The 20,723-nt window shown below is 46.3% G+C and overlaps 1 protein-coding gene across 3 annotated transcripts; it reads right to left on the reverse strand.

The window, feature by feature from the left end:
* Window positions 1–706: 706 nt before the first annotated feature.
* ttbk2b (tau tubulin kinase 2b) lies at window positions 707–20,510 on the reverse strand. Of its 3 annotated transcripts, XM_034162002.1 has the most exons (16): window positions 20,311–20,510; window positions 18,532–18,590; window positions 18,365–18,455; window positions 18,134–18,281; window positions 11,853–11,926; window positions 7,151–7,291; window positions 6,961–7,065; window positions 6,073–6,138; window positions 5,900–5,992; window positions 5,693–5,818; window positions 5,444–5,601; window positions 5,030–5,219; window positions 3,882–4,096; window positions 3,346–3,802; window positions 2,582–3,267; window positions 707–1,423 (listed from the first exon to the last, which is right to left on the reverse strand). In XM_034162002.1, exons 3-16 carry the CDS (start codon window positions 18,434–18,436, stop codon window positions 1,078–1,080), a joined length of 2,877 nt encoding a protein of 958 aa, XP_034017893.1. In that variant the 5' UTR covers window positions 18,437–18,455; window positions 18,532–18,590; window positions 20,311–20,510; the 3' UTR covers window positions 707–1,077. The 3 variants fall into 3 exon arrangements, with proteins under 3 accessions (XP_034017893.1, XP_034017895.1, XP_034017894.1); XM_034162004.1 differs by lacking the exon at window positions 18,532–18,590; XM_034162003.1 differs by lacking the exon at window positions 18,532–18,590 and having other exon boundaries at window positions 18,365–18,480.
* Window positions 20,511–20,723: the final 213 nt, after the last annotated feature.

Consider the following 20,723-nt stretch of genomic DNA (forward strand, 5'->3'; position numbering starts at 1 on the left):
GAGTGCACTTACATGTACATACCAACATGACTTTTTTTCTGGCCAAAAAAAAAAAAAAAAAAAGCACACTATTCCACTGTTATTCTAGTAGTGTGAAATGGCTAAAGCAATGTTGGACTCGGTGTCTAAATGCTGCTGTTGGTACACTGATTTTGTCTAATCTATAGGGCTGTCTCCACATAGAGGAATTCTGGTAGTTCCCACATCAGTGAGGTACTAACAACAGTGGTGTCATTACGTCATACAGTATTATGATGAATCCCCACCACGAGCCATTCAACCAGGAACTTTGTATTCGTCATCTCAACAAATGCCCCTACAGTCTCCTATCCTGGTGCAGTCGGCGCGTGGCGAACTCCATCAAACAACAGTTGGGGGAGACTGGGCATCTGACTTGCTATGTCGGACAGGCGACCGCTGGAGAGTTTTCCCCATGTGTACGTCTGCTGAGAAGATGTGGAAGTATAGTCTTGGCTGGGCGTCTACCAAAAAGGTTTCCAGAATATACCAGTCACCAACCTGCACTGCCATTTGGGCATTATTCCTATTTTATCACATAGCCATTTTGCTACATTTGATGCTCTATGCGCTGCTGTTTATCTGCCTCGAAATGGCAATGCTCTGGGTTAATGCCACAGGTTGCCGCGTGGGGCACATCAGTGGAGATGGCTCTATTATGTATAGTATTATCAGTGTGAGTACACAGTCAGTCTATAATACTATTTTCTGAATGATACATATCTACATATAGTGTCATTTTTACATTTGGTATGAAACGGCGTGTTTTCTTTTTGGTCTCATATTGGGCTGATGTGGAGTGTTTACAGGTGGGGAAACAGGAGGTAACAGTTGGCAATCTGAAGGTTTCCGAACCTTTTTGTTCATCTGCAGGTGTTCAGCCACACCGTCAAGTACTCAGTCACATCCAACGAATAAATAAATAAATAGAATTTATCGTACATTTTACATTACATACAGTACATTCCCTTGAGTAATACGGTATTTATTTACACATGCCATTAAGGACTGGATGAGAGACGGCTTCTCACCACCATTGAGATCTGTTGTTTTGTTCAGTCACCGACTCACTTTGCCTTCGTGGACCAGCGCCCTCCCCCTTAAGCTGCGACCTGATCCCCACTGGAGCTGCCCGCCGGACCCGTCCTGTGGGTGAGAGTGATGCGGAGGAGGAGACCCAGAGAAGCTGGATGAAGAGCGGCTGCCTTCCTGGAGTAGCCGGCCTTCGCGGAGCTCCTGGCGAGAGGGGGAGGAGCTTAGCGAGCGTTGCAGAGAAGAGGAAGAGCTGCGGGGACGAGGAGGAGGACTGAAGAGTGTCCCGCTGCGTTCGTGCATCAGCTGCGTCAGACTGGCCAGGAAGTCTGCATCGCTAGTACTGCTAGCTCGCACTCTGAACCGGTGTCGCCTGTTGAAAAGTGCAGTGTAATATTTTACATTAAGACTACAAACACATTTAGTTAAGAAGATAAAACTTGACAAGCATGAAAGGCAAACAAAAGACTATGTTGAGTATAAGAGAAATGGCAGATGTTACAAAATATGTTATATAAAATAAGTTAAAATTTCAACCTGTAAAGTTTGATTTGTCCCCTGTTAGTCATTTCCAGCTCCATTTATCATACAGGCCCATAAGTATTTGGACAGCAGATGTGAGAACAGACTGACATCACACTGATATTTTTAAGGTTAGGAGTTGAGGTCAGATTTTAAATCAACTTTAAAGTTCCTCCACTGGTATGTATGACGACTTCATGCTATGATCCATTGCAGTGTGACACACTGTGGCTGTAGTGGTGGGACATTTGACTTCTGAGTCAGTGGCATGGGTTGGCATCCTTGTCATGTTAAAGACCTCCAACTTCCAAGTATTACAACTCCAATTCCAATGAAGTTGGTATGTTGTGTGAAATGTAAATAAAAACAGAATACAATCATGTTCAAATCCTCTTCAACCTATATTCAATTGAATACACCACAAAGACAAGATATTTAATGTTCAAACTGATAGACTGTTTTGTTTTTGTGGAAATATTTGCTCATTTTGAAATGGACGACTGCAACACATTTCAAAAAAGCTGGGACAGTGGCAACAAAACACTGGGAAAGTTGATGAATGCTCAAAGAACACCTGTCTGGAACATTCCACAGGTGAGCAGGGTAATACTGCCACTGCCTGAAATATTTAGGTATTATGGCCATTTATAGCCATTGTCCACCCATTTCCAGAGGCTGTATATAATTTCACAAAATATAAGGATTATTGTTGACACAAATCACTTTTACAGCAAGTTTTATTTAGACAAGTCAAGCTATTTTACTTATAACCTCTTAAAATGGACACTGTATAGAAATGGCTACAACTCCAATATGGTTTATGCTTATTTTTGTTAAACCCTTTGACTTAAACCTACAAGTTCATCTTGACTGTTTCATTTCCACTTCACCGTGGTGATGTGGAAGCCCTGAGACCCATCAGCAGGTGCTTATACGTGGACACTACATTGTTCTTGGTCAACTCTACAGAAAGCTGCTTGATGACACATTCACTGTGCATAGCTCATACCTGTTATCCACACAGGAGCGGAGAGGTGGTTTCCCAGGAGGTGGTCTTGGCAGAAATCTAGCCAGTTGCTCTGGTACAAGGCCGGCGCTCACAGGACGTGGGATCTTACTCTTACTACCTGATGAGGATGACAAAGAGAGAGGATCTTCTCCCGCACAGTCAGACCTGGAGCCTCGCTCTGAGGAGAGCCTGTCTCTCGGCAATGCGCAAGGCAGGTTGTCACAAGACAGGGACGGAGAGGGTGAGTGAGTGGGGGAAAAGGGGACCGGACTGCTCCAGCGCTGACGTTTGTCCAGGGTGACGTCCTTGCTCGGAGAGTCCAGGAGGGTGCTAGTATCTCTTATTGGGATTCGACTCAACCTTGGGGATAAGGGAGAGTCCCTTTGTTGTAGCAAAGCCGGGGGTGGGGACGAGGAGAATGTGACTGTGCTCTCAATAGCGCCCCCTGCTGTGTCAACTTGAGGCTGCTGATTGGGTTCTGATGAACGATCAGGCAGCCCAGAATCACTCTCTGGGTCTCTGTCATTGGCTAGATGAGTTGTGGGGCCTTTAGCTAGGCTTTGCACTGGGGCTAAATCCAGCTTCTCTCCATTCACAGGAAATTCTTCAGGTTTACCAGATGAAAGTTCTGGTCCTACCACATCACTCTTTTCCTGCACAGCGGATTGTAGAGTGCAGCTGGAGGACTGAGGAAAGTACAACAATTAATAGAGGACACTACAGGTGGTACGAGATTTGTGACAGAAGTATCTTACTGCACCTACCTGGTCAGTCTGGGGTCTTCCCATGATGACTGATGGCATTTGCCCCAGCATCCCCTGCAGTCTCCTGTGGCCCAACAACCACGTTCCAGGCACTGCCATCTGTGACAGGACAGGACTAGTGGGAGTTGCTGGGGACTGGACAGCCTGTGGCTCAGGGTGGTTCTCGGTCTCAGCAGGCACGTGAACACCAGGCTTCTCCTCGTGTTCAGTTGCAGGTTTGGTTGTGTCTGAACCGCTGCCTTGCTCCAACTCCAGCATCACCCATTCCTGGGATTCACCCTCTTGGGGCACAGGACTGAGGTTTACAGCCATGAAGCCGCTGTTCGCTACACCCTCCTCTGGACCAGGTGCTGCTCTCCCAGAGTGTTCCTCATTGCAAGGGGGTGGCGGTTTCCCACAGAGTCTCTCTGGGATGGATTTCTCCCCCATGTGAGAGAGGACAGGGTGTTTGCCCAGACTGAAACAAGATGTGAATTAAGTTAGACACGTACTGCATATCTGCTTTTTAATGTAAGACTGCAAGTTTAAGTACTAACTAGGTCTCAAGGAAGCGTTCGATGGTGGGCTTTGGGTCAGGTACGAGCCTCTTCTCAAACGCTAAGCTCTGACTGTGTCTCATCCTCCGCAGCAAGGGTGTAGCCCGTTCCAGGAACATGGTCTCTGATCGTACATGTCTTGGAGAACTCTGCATGGAGCCAGTGTTGGGACTTTGATTCCCCTGATTTTGACTGTGCTCATCCTCACTCACCACCTGTTTGGGGAGTATAAATTCAACTTATAACAGTATGTGAAATGACGTGATTGTTGTGAGCAACATTATGGACTCTGTCCTCAATACGTGCTGGGTCCGATTTTACAGTCTACATAATTTTTTTTGTTCCTTCAAAATGGTATTTGTCAGTGTGTTGACTGGCCAAGAAACCAGCTCCCGTTTCAGTTTTAGGTCCTTGTGTAATATGTAGTGCAAACCAAACTTAACCCGTCCCAAGGGGCAGAGCTGACCACTGATCGGCTGCACCACTTTTTGCTCCACCCTTAGCACTGGCCAATGCTGTCTTATTTTAGCCACATATTTAAGACAGAACACAAAACAACAACATGAACTGCAAGTATGAAAATGAATGATGAGGTATAAAGCAAAAACTGTGCTTCCAAATGAACTCAAACATCAAACCCCAGGTCATTCCACATGGTTCAGCGCATGAGCAACAATAATAATAATAAAAAAAAAAATACAAAATACAACTGACCAAAGACCACAGAAGAGGAGGAAAGCCACTAAATATGTAAACTGTGTTTTTGAGAAATGACTCCAAGACCAAGAAGTGCATTACACTGTAGGTGCATACTGTTGTGAGGTTATTAATGATAGCAATACTCTATAATAACTAACAGGTTCTGGCTGAATTACAAAATACCTTAAAAATTATTTTTGTCCGAGGAATAGTGTGTGAACTTCAAAATAATCCATGTTTAAGTATTTTCTTTGTAAGTTTGGTACAGTTGGATAAAGGACGTGCTGGTTCTTTGTTGCTTTGATCTGAATTAATTCTGACACACTTCAGTAATTATCATTAAATGTCTGACAATGAAAAAAAGTTTAAATTGTGGTTTTGATTGTCTAATCTTGAAACAGTTGTGAAGACACTGCTGAGAGTCAACAGAAAAATCAAACAGTCTTGACCTTTCTGATCTGTGGCTGGGAATGTTTATGGTTTCGGTTGCGGTCCATCTCTTCCCATTCGTCAGCACCAGGGTTGGTTGGCGTTGGGATAGGGGGACAGTTGTCAGCGTCACTAAGTCGTTCTCCTTGCAGGACGTCCTCTGTGTTCTCCTTCTGCAGCTCGCCTGGCAGCACTGAAGCGTTGGCCATGCTGTGGGTGAAATGGATGAGGAGAGAGGAGAAGGTCACCCTGTTGCTCATTTGATCATCACCAACGATAAGAGGGGTCTCTGAACAAGCAAAGTTCTGTAGCTGCATATTGAACCCAACGGAGCTTTTACAAGCGCAATAAAATTGCTAGTATGTTGAAAGGAATTGGAAAAATAAAGTCCCAAATGCCAATAAACAACTAATCAAAGAGATTTCAATACATACCCCAAGTAAGCTGGTGTGAGACGGGTGAGTTGCTGTGCAGTGTTCGCCGCAGCAGTGACGGCCAGCGTGTCCTCCGAATCACCTTTTTCCCAGTCGTAAGGGTCGTTCTCAAGCACGGCGTGGCTCTTCATCGCGTTCTCAAACACTAACGTCAGGAGCTGGAACACAAAAACTACAGGTGTCAACATCAGAAGGCCAGAGACGAGGAAGAAGTACAAAATCCACCACAGACAGTAATGGATATCCAACCTGATAGTCGGGCTTAGTGTAGTAGTCCAAGGTTAAGATATGATCCAGAAAAATACTGAATTCTGAGGGAAGGTGCTTAAGCATGAGTCGATGGTCATACGTCTCTTTTAGATTTCCCACTTGTTCCTGGGGGGAGAAATCAAGTATTTGAGTGGATATATACAACAAATAAAAATCTACACTGACAGAAATCTTGCAAATACAAACCTTGTCTTTGATTTTCCGCCATGGAAGCTGGCCAACCGTGAATTCTACCAGCATGTAGAAGAGAGACCACAGGTCGTCATGTCGACTCATTTCCTGCCGATTCAGACAATAAACATAAATAAAAGGTGAACAAAAAAGACTGGGGTAAAAACAAATCTTTTGTGGAGACTGACCTTGTTTTTATGAGCATTGATGGAGGCATATCGCACAGTTCCTCTAAAGCCTGCAACAGGACGAGGCTACAAAATACGAGAAAAGAAGTCTGGAAATAACTGAAACAGATACACTTGCTCCCAAGCACTAAAACTTCACATCTTTAAACTTATTACATGAGAGGCACCTAGTTTTGGTGTTTTAGACATTTTCTCTGATTCAGGCAAAAACGTCAGAAGTCACATGCAAGTTGCTTGAGGTCAAACAGCAGTCAGAAGAATTAGTTATGCAAATTACAGTTTGAATTATTTAGACAAAAGAGTGTTCTGGTATGCCTGGAGCATTATAATACCCCATCACACTCAGTCAAGTTTCTCCAACATCCGCAAAAAACTGAAACCCAGACAAAAACTGTACCCAGCCCTGCAAATGCCCAACTCTCCATGGAACATGACCAACACAATGCAGCTCCAGGCCTTTGGAGAGCATATATGCAAACATGGCTGGCGTCAACAAAGTTACAGGCCCAAACTGAGGCACGGCGGCAGCAAAACGGCAACGCGAGAACCTGAAGTCATACTTTAACAGTCCGGTGGGATCTGTGCCATAGCAAGAACACGATACCAGATAGTAATAGACTACATTATGGAAGAGCTCACTGTTTAGAGTCGTAATCATATTAATGTATTAAAATCAATCAACCCTTTGATAATTGCTTATTTTGCAAGAAATACCTTTATTAAAAAAATTTGTTTCAGAAGGAATAACAAAGTGATTGGAGCAACCATCTTGGGAGTTCTACCAATCTACCGCATGCTCAAGAAGAGCAACAAAATATTACAAGAACAACTTTAATAGGTGCATCATGCATTTTTTTAATGTGACTGAGGATGATTAAACAGACTTACTGGACGGACTTCTTGGTTGGCGTTGGTAAACTGACGAGCCAAGCCGAAGTCAAGCATGTAGCAGCATCTGCACGTACTGGCTAATCTTCCCATTGCAAAGTTAGACTGCAAATTTAACAACATGTGAAGCATCGTGTAAGAATAAACACATCAAGACCAACAAATCTATAAAATCCTTCAGTCTACTTACTGGTTTAATGTCACGGTGCAAGAACCCCACAGAATGGATACTTTCAATTGCCTCCAAAATCTGCTTGCCGAGTCTCAAAGTTGTAGAGATGGAAAACGTGGCACGGGTCATGGTTCTGCGCAAATCTGCCAGATTCCTTCCCTTCACACAAGAAACCAGCATTTCATAAAATATTATGCAAAGCAATTCAATTCAATTCAATTTTCAATTCAATTTTTTTTTCATATAGCGCCAAATCACAACAAACAGTTGCCCCAAGGCGCTTTATATTGTAAGGCAAGGCCATACAATAATTATGTAAAACCCCAACGGTCAAAACGACCCCCTGTGAGCAAGCACTTGGCTACAGTGGGAAGGAAAAACTCCCTTTTAACAGGAAGAATCCTCCAGCAGAACCAGGCTCAGGGAGGGGCAGTCTTCTGCTGGGACTGGTTGGGGCTGAGGGAGAGAACCAGGAAAAAGACATGCTGTGGAGGGGAGCAGAGATCGATCACTAATGATTAAATGCAGAGTGGTGCATACAGAGCAAAAAGAGAAAGAAACAGTGCATCATGGGAACCCCCCAGCAGTCTACGTCTATAGCAGCATAACTAAGGGATGGTTCAGGGTCACCTGATCCAGCCCTAACTATAAGCTTTAGCAAAAAGGAAAGTTTTAAGCCTAATCTTAAAAGTAGAGAGGGTGTCTGTCTCCCTGATCTGAATTGGGAGCTGGTTCCACAGGAGAGGAGCCTGAAAGCTGAAGGCTCTGCCTCCCATTCTACTCTTACAAACCCTAGGAACTACAAGTAAGCCTGCAGTCTGAGAGCGAAGCGCTCTATTGGGGTGATATGGTACTACGAGGTCCCTAAGATAAGATGGGACCTGATTATTCAAAACTTTATAAGTAAGAAGAAGAATTTTAAATTCTATTCTAGAATTAACAGGAAGCCAATGAAGAGAGGCCAATATGGGTGAGATATGCTCTCTCCTTCTAGTCCCCGTCAGTACTCTAGCTGCAGCATTTTGAATTAACTGAAGGCTTTTTAGGGAACTTTTAGGACAACCTGATAATAATGAATTACAATAGTCCAGCCTAGAGGAAATAAATGCATGAATTAGTTTTCAGCATCACTCTGAGACAAGACCTTTCTGATTTTAGAGATATTGCGTAAATGCAAAAAAGCAGTCCTACATATTTGTTTAATATGCGCTTTGAATGACATATCCTGATCAAAAATGACTCCAAGATTTCTCACAGTATTACTAGAGGTCAGGGTAATGCCATCCAGAGTAAGGATCTGGTTAGACACCATGTTTCTAAGATTTGTGGGGCCAAGTACAATAACTTCAGTTTTATCTGAGTTTAAAAGCAGGAAATTAGAGGTCATCCATGTCTTTATGTCTGTAAGACAATCCTGCAGTTTAGCTAATTGGTGTGTGTCCTCTGGCTTCATGGATAGATAAAGCTGGGTATCATCTGCGTAACAATGAAAATTTAAGCAATACCGTCTAATAATACTGCCTAAGGGAAGAATGTATAAAGTGAATAAATTGGTCCTAGCACAGAACCTTGTGGAACTCCATAATTAACTTTAGTCTGTGAAGAAGATTCCCCATTTACATGAACAAATTGTAATCTATTAGACAAATATGATTCAAACCACCGCAGCGCAGTGCCTTTAATACCTATGGCATGCTCTAATCTCTGTAATAAAATTTTATGGTCAACAGTATCAAAAGCAGCACTGAGGTCTAACAGAACAAGCACAGAGATGAGTCCACTGTCCGAGGCCATAAGAAGATCATTTGTAACCTTCACTAATGCTGTTTCTGTACTATGATGAATTCTAAAACCTGACTGAAACTCTTCAAATAGACCATTCCTCTGCAGATGATCAGTTAGCTGTTTTACAACTACCCTTTCAAGAATTTTTGAGAGAAAAGGAAGGTTGGAGATTGGCCTATAGTTAGCTAAGATAGCTGGGTCAAGTGATGGCTTTTTAAGTAATGGTTTAATTACTGCCACCTTAAAAGCCTGTGGTACATAGCCAACTAACAAAGATAGATTGATCATATTTAAGATCGAAGCATTAAATAATGGTAGGGCTTCCTTGAGCAGCCTGGTAGGAATGGGGTCTAATAAACATGTTGATGGTTTGGATGAAGTAACTAATGAAAATAACTCAGACAGAACAATCGGAGAGAAAGAGTCTAACCAAATACCGGCATCACTGAAAGCAGCCAAAGATAACGATACGTCTTTGGGATGGTTATGAGTAATTTTTTCTCTAATAGTTAAAATTTTGTTAGCAAAGAAAGTCATGAAGTCATTACTAGTTAAAGTTAATGGAATACTGAGCTCAATAGAGCTCTGACTCTTTGTCAGCCTGGCTACAGTGCTGACAAGAAACCTGGGGTTGTTCTTATTTTCTTCAATTAGTGATGAGTAGAAAGATGTCCTAGCTTTACGGAGGGCTTTTTTATAGAGCAACAGACTCTTTTTCCAGGCTAAGTGAAGATCTTCTAAATTAGTGAGACGCCATTTCCTCTCCAACTTACGGGTTATCTGCTTTAAGCTACGAGTTTGTGAGTTATACCACGGAGTCAGGCACTTCTGATTTAAAGCTCTTTTTTAGAGGAGCTACAGCATCCAAAGTTGTCTTCAATGAGGATGTAAAACTATTGATGAGATACTCTATCTCACTTACAGAGTTTAGGTAGCTACTCTGCACTGTGTTGGTATATGGCATTAGAGAACATCAATCAATCAATCAATCAATTTTTTTATATAGCGCCAAATCACAACAAACAGTTGCCCCAAGGCGCTTTATATTGTAAGGCAAGGCCATACAATAATTATGTAAAACCCCAACGGTCAAAACGACCCCCTGTGAGCAAGCACTTGGCTACAGTGGGAAGGAAAAACTCCCTTTTAACAGGAAGAAACCTCCAGCAGAACCAGGCTCAGGGAGGGGCAGTCTTCTGCTGGGACTGGTTGGGGCTGAGGGAGAGAACCAGGAAAAAGACATGCTGTGGAGGGGAGCAGAGATCGATCACATAAAGAAGGAATCATATCCTTAAACCTAGTTACAGCGCTTTCTGAAAGACTTCTAGTGTAATGAAACTTATTCCCCACTGCTGGGTAGTCCATCAGAGTAAATGTAAATGTTATTAAGAAATGATCAGACAGAAGGGAGTTTTCAGGGAATACTGTTAAGTCTTCTATTTCCATACCATAAGTCAGAACAAGATCTAAGATATGATTAAAGTGGTGGGTGGACTCATTTACTTTTTGAGCAAAGCCAATAGAGTCTAATAATAGATTAAATGCAGTGTTGAGGCTGTCATTCTCAGCATCTGTGTGGATGTTAAAATCGCCTACTATAATTATCTTATCTGAGCTAAGCACTAAGTCAGACAAAAGGTCTGAAAATTCACAGAGAAACTCACAGTAACGACCAGGTGGACGATAGATAATAACAAATAAAACTGGTTTTTGGGACTTCCAATTTGGATGGACAAGACTAAGAGTCAAGCTTTCAAATGAATTAAAGCTCTGTCTGGGTTTTTGATTAATTAATAAGCTGGAATGGAAGATTGCTGCTAATCCTCCGCCCTGGCCCGTGCTACGAGCATTCTGACAGTTAGTGTGACTCGGGGGGTGTTGACTCATTTAAACTAACATATTCATCCTGCTGTAACCAGGTTTCTGTAAGGCAGAATAAATCAATATGTTGATCAATTATTATATCATTTACCAACAGGGACTTAGAAGAGAGAGACCTAATGTTTAATAGACCACATTTAACTGTTTTAATCTGTGGTGCAGTTGAAGGTGCTATATTATTTTTTCTTTTTGAATTTTTATGCTTAAATAGATTTTTGCTGGTTATTGGTAGTCTGGGAGCAGGCACCGTCTCTACGGGGATGGGGTAATGAGGGGATGGCAGGGGGAGAGAAGCTGCAGAGAGGTGTGTAAGACTACAACTCTGCTTCCTGGTCCCAACCCTGGATAGTCACGGTTTGGAGGATTTAGGAAAATTGGCCAGATTTCTAGAAATGAGAGCTGCTCCATCCAAAGTGGGATGGATGCCGTCTCTCCTAACAAGACCAGGTTTTCCCCAGAAGCTTTGCCAATTATCTATGAAGCCCACCTCATTTTTTGGACACCACTCAGACAGCCAGCAATTCAAGGAGAACATGCGGCTAAACATGTCACTCCCGGTCCGATTGGGGAGGGGCCCAGAGAAAACTACAGAGTCCGACATTGTTTTTGCAAAGTTACACACCGATTTAATGTTAATTTTAGTGACCTCCGATTGGCGTAACCGGGTGTCATTACTGCCGACGTGAATTACAATCTTACCAAATTTACGCTTAGCCTTAGCCAGCAGTTTCAAATTTCCTTTAATGTCGCCTGCTCTGGCCCCCGGAAGACAATTGATTATGGTTGCTGGTGTCGCTAACTTCACATTTCGCAAAACAGAGTCGCCAATAACCAGAGTTTGATCCTCGGCGGGTGTGTCGTCAAGTGGGGAAAAACGGTTAGAAATGTGAATGGGTTGGCGGTGTACACGGGGCTTCTGTTTAGGGCTACGCTTCCTCCTCACAGTCACCCAGTCGGCCTGCTTTCCCGGCTGCTCGGGATCTGCCAGGGGGGAACTAACGGCGTCTAAGCTACCTTGGTCCGCACACTCAGTACTGCTGGGAAATGAGCTCACCTGTAGTTCCATCACCACATAGTTGAATCGTTCGTTGCGACCGCAGCCTACGAAGCGACATACATGATCTTTGCCTGTCAAAGTAAATAAATAAAAATTACAAATCCTGTTAAATTAAGATCTTTATTTACCATGTTTATCTCAATTTACTGACACTTCCTCACTTCTCAATCACCAAGCTCAAAGCTAGGGATGCCATTTTATCGATATCGATGACATTATCAATTATACTTACTATCGGGATTCTTTATCAACACCTGAGTAATTTTCTATGTGATAAAAACATTAAAATGTAGGCCTACACAGGTGTTTGGCATCGATGCAGTTGTTTCCCTTGTTGCTCGACCCACAGTTTAATGTCATTATCAGTACATCTGACATTCTTACACATTGTTGAGAAGGTGTCGTAGCACGGACCCACAACAGGGGGCGCAAATGAACGGACAATGAGTAAGCCAAAAGGTAACAATTTAATGTTGTGATAATACACAACGAAATGTGTCGTAATTTTCACAGTCAATAAACACCAGGTGACGTGTGGGCAGGCTCGAAGATAGAAGACGCCCGACGAGAGAGAAGCCGCGTCCCACACGGCCTCCACCACCAACGGTCTGAAGAACACCGGAGCCGCCAAGTCCCGAGTCCCCAGGTGGCCTCTGTCTTCGGCTGTCGACCCTGGTACTGCTGGCAGAAAACAGAAAGATGATGTATGAGTGTGAGTCTGCACACTCAGTAATTTACAGTCCAGACACCGTTAGGAGGGAGCACCTCCACCTCCAAATCACACACACTCGTGCAGCTCCTGATCAACCACTTATCTGGGAGGGGGTGCGAGGTGAAGCCGTCACTGTCACACCAAACGCCAATCCTCCAGACAAGGCAACACTTCAGGAAAACGGCTGCAATAGAAGTTCAGTTGGTTACACAATGTGTCAGTCAGCAGAGAAATTACCTTGGTACTGGTAGTCGATTTCTCGGCGGGGAGGTGGAGTTGCAGTCCGGCTTATATGGTGGTGTAGATGAGTGACAGCTGGAGTAATGAGTGACAGCTGTCACTTCCTCTGGGTCTGGCGCCCTCTCGTGCTTGGAGCCCGCACTCCAAGCAGGGCGCCCTCTGGTGGTAGTGGGCCAGCAGTAACTCCTCTTCAGCGGCCCACACAACAGGACCCCCCCCCTCAACGGGCGCCTCCTGGCGCCCGACCAGGCTTGTCCGGGTGTCGTCTGTAGAAATCGGCCAGGAGGGCCGGGTCCAGGATGAAGCTCCTCTTCATCCAGGAGCGTTCTTCAGGTCCATACCCCTCCCAGTCCACCAGATATTGGAACCCCCGGCCCTTACGACGGACGTCCAGGAGCCTGCGGACCGTCCAAGCAGGCTCCCCGTCGATGAGCCGGGCAGGAGGCGGCGTAGGTCCAGGTGCACAGAGGGGCGAGGTGTGGTGTGGCTTGATACGGGACACGTGGAAAACAGGGTGGACCCGCAGTGAAGCTGGGAGTCGGAGCATCCCCCTCTTCCACACAGAGGGGGATGTCCTTTGTTGACAGCCACACCTCCTGCCCGGGCTGGTATGTGGGGGCCGGGGAACGTCGGCGGTCCGCATGGGTTTTGGCCCTCGTCCGGGCCTTTAACAGGGCAGAGCGGGCGGTCCGCCACACCCGGCGGCACCTCCTGAGGTGGGCCTGGACCGAGGGCACACTGACCTCTCCCTCCACCAGCGGGAACAATGGGGGCTGGAACCCCAAACATGCCTCAAAAGGGGAGAGGCCGGTAGCAGACGAGACTTGGCTGTTATGGGCATACTCGATCCAGGCCAGATGGTGACTCCAGGCCGCCGGGTGCGCGGAGGTGACGCAGCGAAGGGCCTGTTCCAACTCTTGGTTAGCCCGCTCTGCCTGGCCGTTGGTCTGGGGGTGGTACCCGGACGAGAGACTCACGGTGGCCCCCAGCTCCTTACAGAAACTCTTCCACACCTGCGAAGAGAACTGGGGACCACGATCTGAAACGATGTCCGATGGTATCCCATGCAGCCGCATGACGTGGTGGACCAGGAGGTCTGCCGTCTCCTGGGCCGTCGGGAGCTTCGGGAGGGCCACGAAGTGGGCCGCCTTGGAGAACCGGTCCACTATCGTGAAAATAATGGTATTGCCCTGGGACGGCGGGAGGCCCGTGATGAAGTCCAGGCCGATGTGAGACCAGGGGCGATGAGGCACTGGCAGGGGTTGGAGGAGTCCCGTCGTCCTCCGATGGTCTGCCTTGCCCCTGGCGCAGATGGTACAGGCCTGGACGTAGTCCCGGACGTCGGTTTCCAGGGACGCCCACCAGAAGCGCTGCTGGACTACTGCCACGGTCCTACGCACTCCGGGATGACAGGAGAGCTTGGACCCGTGACAGAAGTCCAATACGGCAGCTCTTGCCTCTGGTGGGACGTACAGTCTGTTCTTTGGGCCAGTCCCCGGGTCCGGGCTCCTTGTCAGGGCCTCCCGGACGGTCTTCTCCACGTCCCAGGTGAGGGTGGCCACGACAGTGGACTCTGGGATGATGGTCTCGGTGGGGTTCGACAGCCCCGCTTTGGCTTCTTCTTCGTGCACCCGGGACAATGCATCTGGTTTTTGCTTCTTGGTCCCGGGGCGATACGTGATCTGGAAGTCAAAGCGCCCGAAGAACAGAGACCAGCGGGCTTGCCTGGGGTTCAGCCGCTTGGCGGTCCGGATGTACTCCAGGTTCCGATGGTCTGTGAAAACCGTGAAGGGCAACGATGCCCCCTCCAGCAGGTGTCTCCACTCTTCAAGAGCCTCCTTCACCGCAAGAAGTTCCCGATTGCCGACGTCATAGTTCCGTTCAGCTGGGGTCAACCTGCGGGAATAAAAGGCACAAGGATGGAGGACTTTATCAGCCTCCACGCTCTGGGACAGCACGGCTCCTATCCCTGAGTCAGAGGCGTCCACTTCTACTATGTACTGGCGATCAGGATCAGGCTGCACCAGAACTGGTGCAGTCGAGAACCGGCGTTTCAACTCCTGGAACGCGGCTTCGCACCGATCCGACCAGGCGAAGGGGACCTTGGTGGAGGTCAGGGCAGTCAGGGGGCTAACTACCTGACTGTAACCTTTAATGAACCTCCTGTAGAAATTTGCAAAGCCAAGGAACTGCTGTAGTTTCCTGCGGCTTGTTGGTTGGGGCCAATCTCTCACCGCCGCAACCTTAGCCGTATCAGGGGCGACGGAGTTGGAGGAGATGATGAACCCCAGGAAGGACAAAGAAGTGCGGTGGAACTCGCACTTCTCGCCCTTCACAAACAGCCGGTTCTCCAACAACCGCTGTAGGACCTGACGTACATGCTGGACATGGGTCTCAGGGTCCGGGGAAAAGATGAGTATATCGTCCAGATATACGAAGACGAACCGATGCAGGAAGTCCCGCAAGACGTCGTTTACCAATGCTTGGAACGTCGCGGGGGCGTTAGTGAGGCCGAACGGCATGACCAGGTACTCAAAATGACCTAACGGGGTGTTGAATGCCGTCTTCCATTCGTCTCCCTTCCGGATCCGAACCAGGTGGTACGCGTTTCTAAGATCCAATTTAGTGAAAATTTGGGCTCCATGCAGGGGCGTGAACACTGAATCCAACAGAGGTAACGGGTATCGGTTGCGAACCGTGATCTCGTTCAGCCCTCTGTAATCAATGCATGGACGGAGTCCGCCGTCTTTCTTGCCTACAAAAAAGAAACCAGCACCCATCGGGGAGGTGGAGTTTCGGATCAGCCCGGCAGCTAAGGAGTCCCGGATGTAGGTCTCCATTGATTCGCGTTCCGGACGTGAGAGGTTGTACAACCTACTGGACGGGTACTCAGCGCCCGGGACCAAATCGATGGCACAATCATACGGTCGGTGCGGGGGAAGAGTGAGTGCCAGATCTTTGCTGAAAACGTCAGCAAGATCGTGGTACTCCTTTGGCACCGCCGATAGATTGGGGGGGACTTTGACCTCCTCATTAGCCGTAGTGCCGGGAGGAACCGAGGATCCTAAGCACTCCCAGTGGCAGGTTTCGCTCCACTGCATCACAACCCCAGACGGCCAATCTATCCGGGGATTGTGCTTCACCATCCATGGAAAGCCCAAAATCACGCGGGAGGTAGAAGGTGTTACATGGAACACTATCTCCTCCCTGTGATTCCCAGACACAACCAAAGTCACTGGTTGTGTCTGATGTGTGATTAATGGAAGCAGGGTGCCATCTAGTGCTCGCACCTGCAATGGTGCCAGCAGAGCCACCAGAGGGAGCCCTACTTCCTTTACCCATCTGCTGTCCAGCAGATTCCCTTCAGACCCCGTGTCTATCAGTGCTGGGGCATGAAGGGTTAAATCCCCACAAAGGATTGTTACTGGGATTCGTGCAGATTTGCGGGGTTTTCCCGCGTGCGTGTTATGACCCACCCTTAGCCCAGTTTCTAAGGACGGGCGTTGTAGTTTGACCGTTTTAGGGCAGTCCCTCTGCATGTGCTCGCAAGAGCCGCAGACGAAAACACTCCCCGCGGGCCAGCCTCCTTTGTCTGATGTTTGATTTTAATTTGGCCCTGCTCGTGTCCCTAGCCTCCTCAGCAGGGGGAGCTGTAGCCACACGGAGCTCTCTGGCAGTGAAGCGTGGGGACGACGTCATCTTATCGGAACCGGAAGGGGGAGGGACGACTCGTGCCCGGTCATGCCTCCCGGCCTGCTCCCGACGATGCTCATTTAAACGGTTGTCTAAACGTATAACCAAATTGATCAGCCCGTCCACTTCCCGCGGTTCCTCCTTGGCCAGTAGGTGCTCCTTAAGGACCGGGGACAGTCCATTTACAAAGGCGGCGCGGAGCGCAACGTTATTCCAGCCGGACCTCGCTGCCGCGATGCGGAAGCCGACTGCATACTCGGCTGCGCTACGACGCCCCTGTCTCATCGACAGCAGCACGTTCGAAGCGGTCTCGCCTCTGTTGGGATGATCAAACACTTGTTTGAATTCCCGTACAAACCCAGTATAAGACGTTAGGAGCCGTGAATTCTGCTCCCAAAGCGCCGTAGCCCATGCGCGTGCCTCTCCTCGAAGCAAATTAATAACATAAGCCACCCGGCTAGCATCTGATGCGTACATGACGGGGCGCTGTGAAAAGACGAGCAAACACTGCATGAGGAAGTCCGCGCACGTCTCGACACAGCCCCCGCAAATGAACGGACAATAAGTAAGCCAAAAGGTAACAATTTAATGTTGTGATAATACACAACGAAATGTGTCGTAATTTTCACAGTCAATAAACACCAGGTGACGTGTGGGCAGGCTCGAAGATAGAAGACGCCCGACGAGAGAGAAGCCGCGTCCCACACGGCCTCCACCACCAACGGTCTGAAGAACACCGGAGCCGCCAAGTCCCGAGTCCCCAGGTGGCCTCTGTCTTCGGCTGTCGACCCTGGTACTGCTGGCAGAAAACAGAAAGATGATGTATGAGTGTGAGTCTGCACACTCAGTAATTTACAGTCCAGACACCGTTAGGAGGGAGCACCTCCACCTCCAAATCACACACACTCGTGCAGCTCCTGATCAACCACTTATCTGGGAGGGGGTGCGAGGTGAAGCCGTCACTGTCACACCAAACGCCAATCCTCCAGACAAGGCAACACTTCAGGAAAACGGCTGCAATAGAAGTTCAGTTGGTTACACAATGTGTCAGTCAGCAGAGAAATTACCTTGGTACTGGTAGTCGATTTCTCGGCGGGGAGGTGGAGTTGCAGTCCGGCTTATATGGTGGTGTAGATGAGTGACAGCTGGAGTAATGAGTGACAGCTGTCACTTCCTCTGGGTCTGGCGCCCTCTCGTGCTTGGAGCCCGCACTCCAAGCAGGGCGCCCTCTGGTGGTAGTGGGCCAGCAGTACCTCCTCTTCAGCAGCCCACACAACATACATGGGTTTTTGCAAAGCTGTCATGATGGCACTGATAAGAGGAATTTATAATGTCTAAGATTAAAGTGTACCCTGAAACTAATATAATGTACAGACTTTTTAGTGTGCCTAAGTTTTAGATAAATTTGTAGAGGTATTTTTCTATTCTTTACTATAAGAAACACAGCAAGCAAGCAAGAGAGACAAAGAGAGAGAACCCTGCCATGGCAACAGTAATACACAGACACAAAACAACAAATACTGGTCAGCACATAAACTCACACTCGGAGTGTCTCAAGTTCACAAACCCCTCTTTTATAAACGGTGCATTTGAACAGGTGTTGTGCTTCTGATACACAATACTTTTCACTCACCCTGAAGCTTCTTCAGAACAGCTACCTCCATTTTCAGCACCTGTTTGGGCTGCTGAGACGACTCCACCTTCAATGCGACAGTGGCTTGGCTTAGCTGATCCAAAACCTCATAGATCTCACCAAACCCCCCACCACCTATCTTCCTCATCTGCAAAGGTGCAAAAGTGTAATTACAGAGCGCATGTCATTATACTACATGAGCTGTATTTCTCCACCTTCACCGACACTTACCACTTTCCATCTGTCTCTGACCATGTCGGCCACAGACAGGATGTCGCTGTGCTCTCCAGCCCCACTCATCATGAAGGCTCTCAGCTACACCCTGCACCAGCGATGCAAACCTGTTACTGAAAAGAGACAATAACATCTTCAAATAAGAATTCTGATATTAATCTCACCATGTAATGAATCACATGAACAGTAGGGGGTGTGACTCTGCACCAACCTCACGATTCATCTGCCAACAATATAAATGCACAACATCTTGATGGACTGCATGCTCAATATAATTTCTTTTAGGACTGTTTGTGTGTGAAGCCTGTCATCCATTTGTGGATTGACAGAGTGTAGATGCCTGTGTGAGGTTGGGGGGGGTACTACAGAGGTTGTCACTGGGATTAAGGAAACACAAAATCAGGTGGTGAAATGATAATTAACGAGGATGCCTGATTGTTTGCAAAGTGGACAAACTTATATATACACATTCATTTTTTATACCCACTTATTGCAATTAAGGGTCAGGGGGAGCTGCAACCTATCTCAATGGTAATTGGGCAAGAGACTCAGTCCACCCTGGACAGGATGCCAGTCTACCGCAGTGGGATTGTTTCCCACCTGGGGCCTTTCTGTGTGGAGTTTGTATGTTCTCCCTGTGTTTGTGTGGGTTCTCTCCGTGTGCTCTGGCTTTCTCCCGCATCCAAAGATATGCAGGTTAGGTGAATTGGAAACTTTAAATTGACCATAGGTTTGCGTGTGGGTGTACATGTGTTTATTTGTCTATATTTGGTGTCCTGTGCAAGGTTTACCCTGCCTCGTGCCCTAGGACTGCTGGGATAGGCACCAGCTCCCGACCCTTGAATGGAGTAAGCGAGTACAAAAAAAAATGGATGAATGGATGGATACACACACACACTTATTTGTTTGAATGAATGAATTAAATTTATTTCGAACAAATACATTATTACTTTGTCCATGTAGGCTACTTATGGCCTCTGCAAAAAGAGGACTGTGTATAAAAAAAATGGCTGTAATTCCTAAATTTTTCATGCAATATTTTTAATAAACTCCTTGAATAAAAGCTGAAAGTCTACACAAGCTCATCTCAAATATTTCATTTCGGCTCCATTATGGTCTTTTTCTGTGCAGTAATTAACTTTTCAGGCATCACAATACCTTTTTTCCCCTTTCTTTTTAAAATATGATTCAATACAGGCTTCACGATATGATTATCATGATTCACAATCCATCGTTATACCCCTAATATTGAGTTATTTGACCTTCACACAATTCATGTATTTGTACTATAATATTGTGGTTTTTAAGTTGCTATAGAAATGATGAGGAAAATGACTTACGTTGCAGACTGAGCTTGTACCGAATGCATGCTTGACAACAATTTTGATAATAACTATTTTTACATCATTTAAACTCATTACATCGTTATTGTTTAGTAAGTTAACTTGGTTTAACAGGTGGGTGCGTGGGTTAACTTAACGAGGCGAGATGACAGTAAAACCCTCATATATATATATATATATATATATATATATATATATATATATATATATATATATATATATATATATATATATATATATATATATATATATATATATATATATATATATTTGGGGCGTAGATCATAAATTAACGTTTTTGACTTTAACTGTATGATATATGATAGCGATCACAGCTGAGATGAAAAATGGCCAATCTTATGCGGCATCGGCTGTTTCTGCAAAGCTCAGCTAACTGATGGACTAACAGCTAGCAGAGTCTGACTTGCGGCAGTGCTCCGGCGTAATTACACCGTTATACATAGTGCAGCGGCACTCATACATTATATATGACCAAACCCGGATTATTCGATAGAAGGTAAATTAGAGAAACCATGGCGTTAGCGGAACCGCATTAGCACGCTAACTAGCATATTTACAGATAGCACTCTGTCCTCTTACCGTGGCTGGTTGCACCGCTGCTGCAGCACCACTTACTTTGTAAAAGCCAAAACGTCTCCATACCGACGCCACCTCCGAAAAAGAGGTTTTAAATGGACTGCGAACGCGCTGGACTGTTTATTATCCAAACACTGTTTCCAGGCCAAATAACTTGCGCCGACAAGAGGTGAAAGCTAATTGGTCGACTCACTGCAGCATCAGCGCGCGGCAGCAGAGCCACGCCTCCGCCATTTTGGACTGAACCCATTGATCAAACGTCTCAAAGAACTCACTAAAACCGGTTTAAAGTTTCGCCTTCAAAGTGTAATTTAACTAAATTATTTGTACTCAGATGCCTTTTATTTAATGCCTCAACCGGAATTTTTATGTATTTACCAGTACTTAGTTGTTTGTGAATATTTAACTTTTATCAG

Source organism: Thalassophryne amazonica, chromosome 21, assembly GCF_902500255.1.
Source record: "Thalassophryne amazonica chromosome 21, fThaAma1.1, whole genome shotgun sequence".
NCBI lineage: Eukaryota > Metazoa > Chordata > Actinopteri > Batrachoidiformes > Batrachoididae > Thalassophryne > Thalassophryne amazonica.

Bases quoted from the DNA above. Each gene is read 5' to 3' on its own strand.
- ttbk2b (XM_034162004.1), bottom strand. From the start codon at position 18,436: ATGATGAGTGGGGCTGGAGAGCACAGCGACATCCTGTCTGTGGCCGAC. The intron at 7,066-7,150 runs GTAAGTAGACTG...TTAAATTTGCAG, and splicing joins TGCACCGTGACATTAAACCA to TCTAACTTTGCAATGGGAAG. The intron at 3,268-3,345 runs GTAGGTGCAGTA...TACTTTCCTCAG, and splicing joins GAAGACCCCAGACTGACCAG to TCCTCCAGCTGCACTCTACA.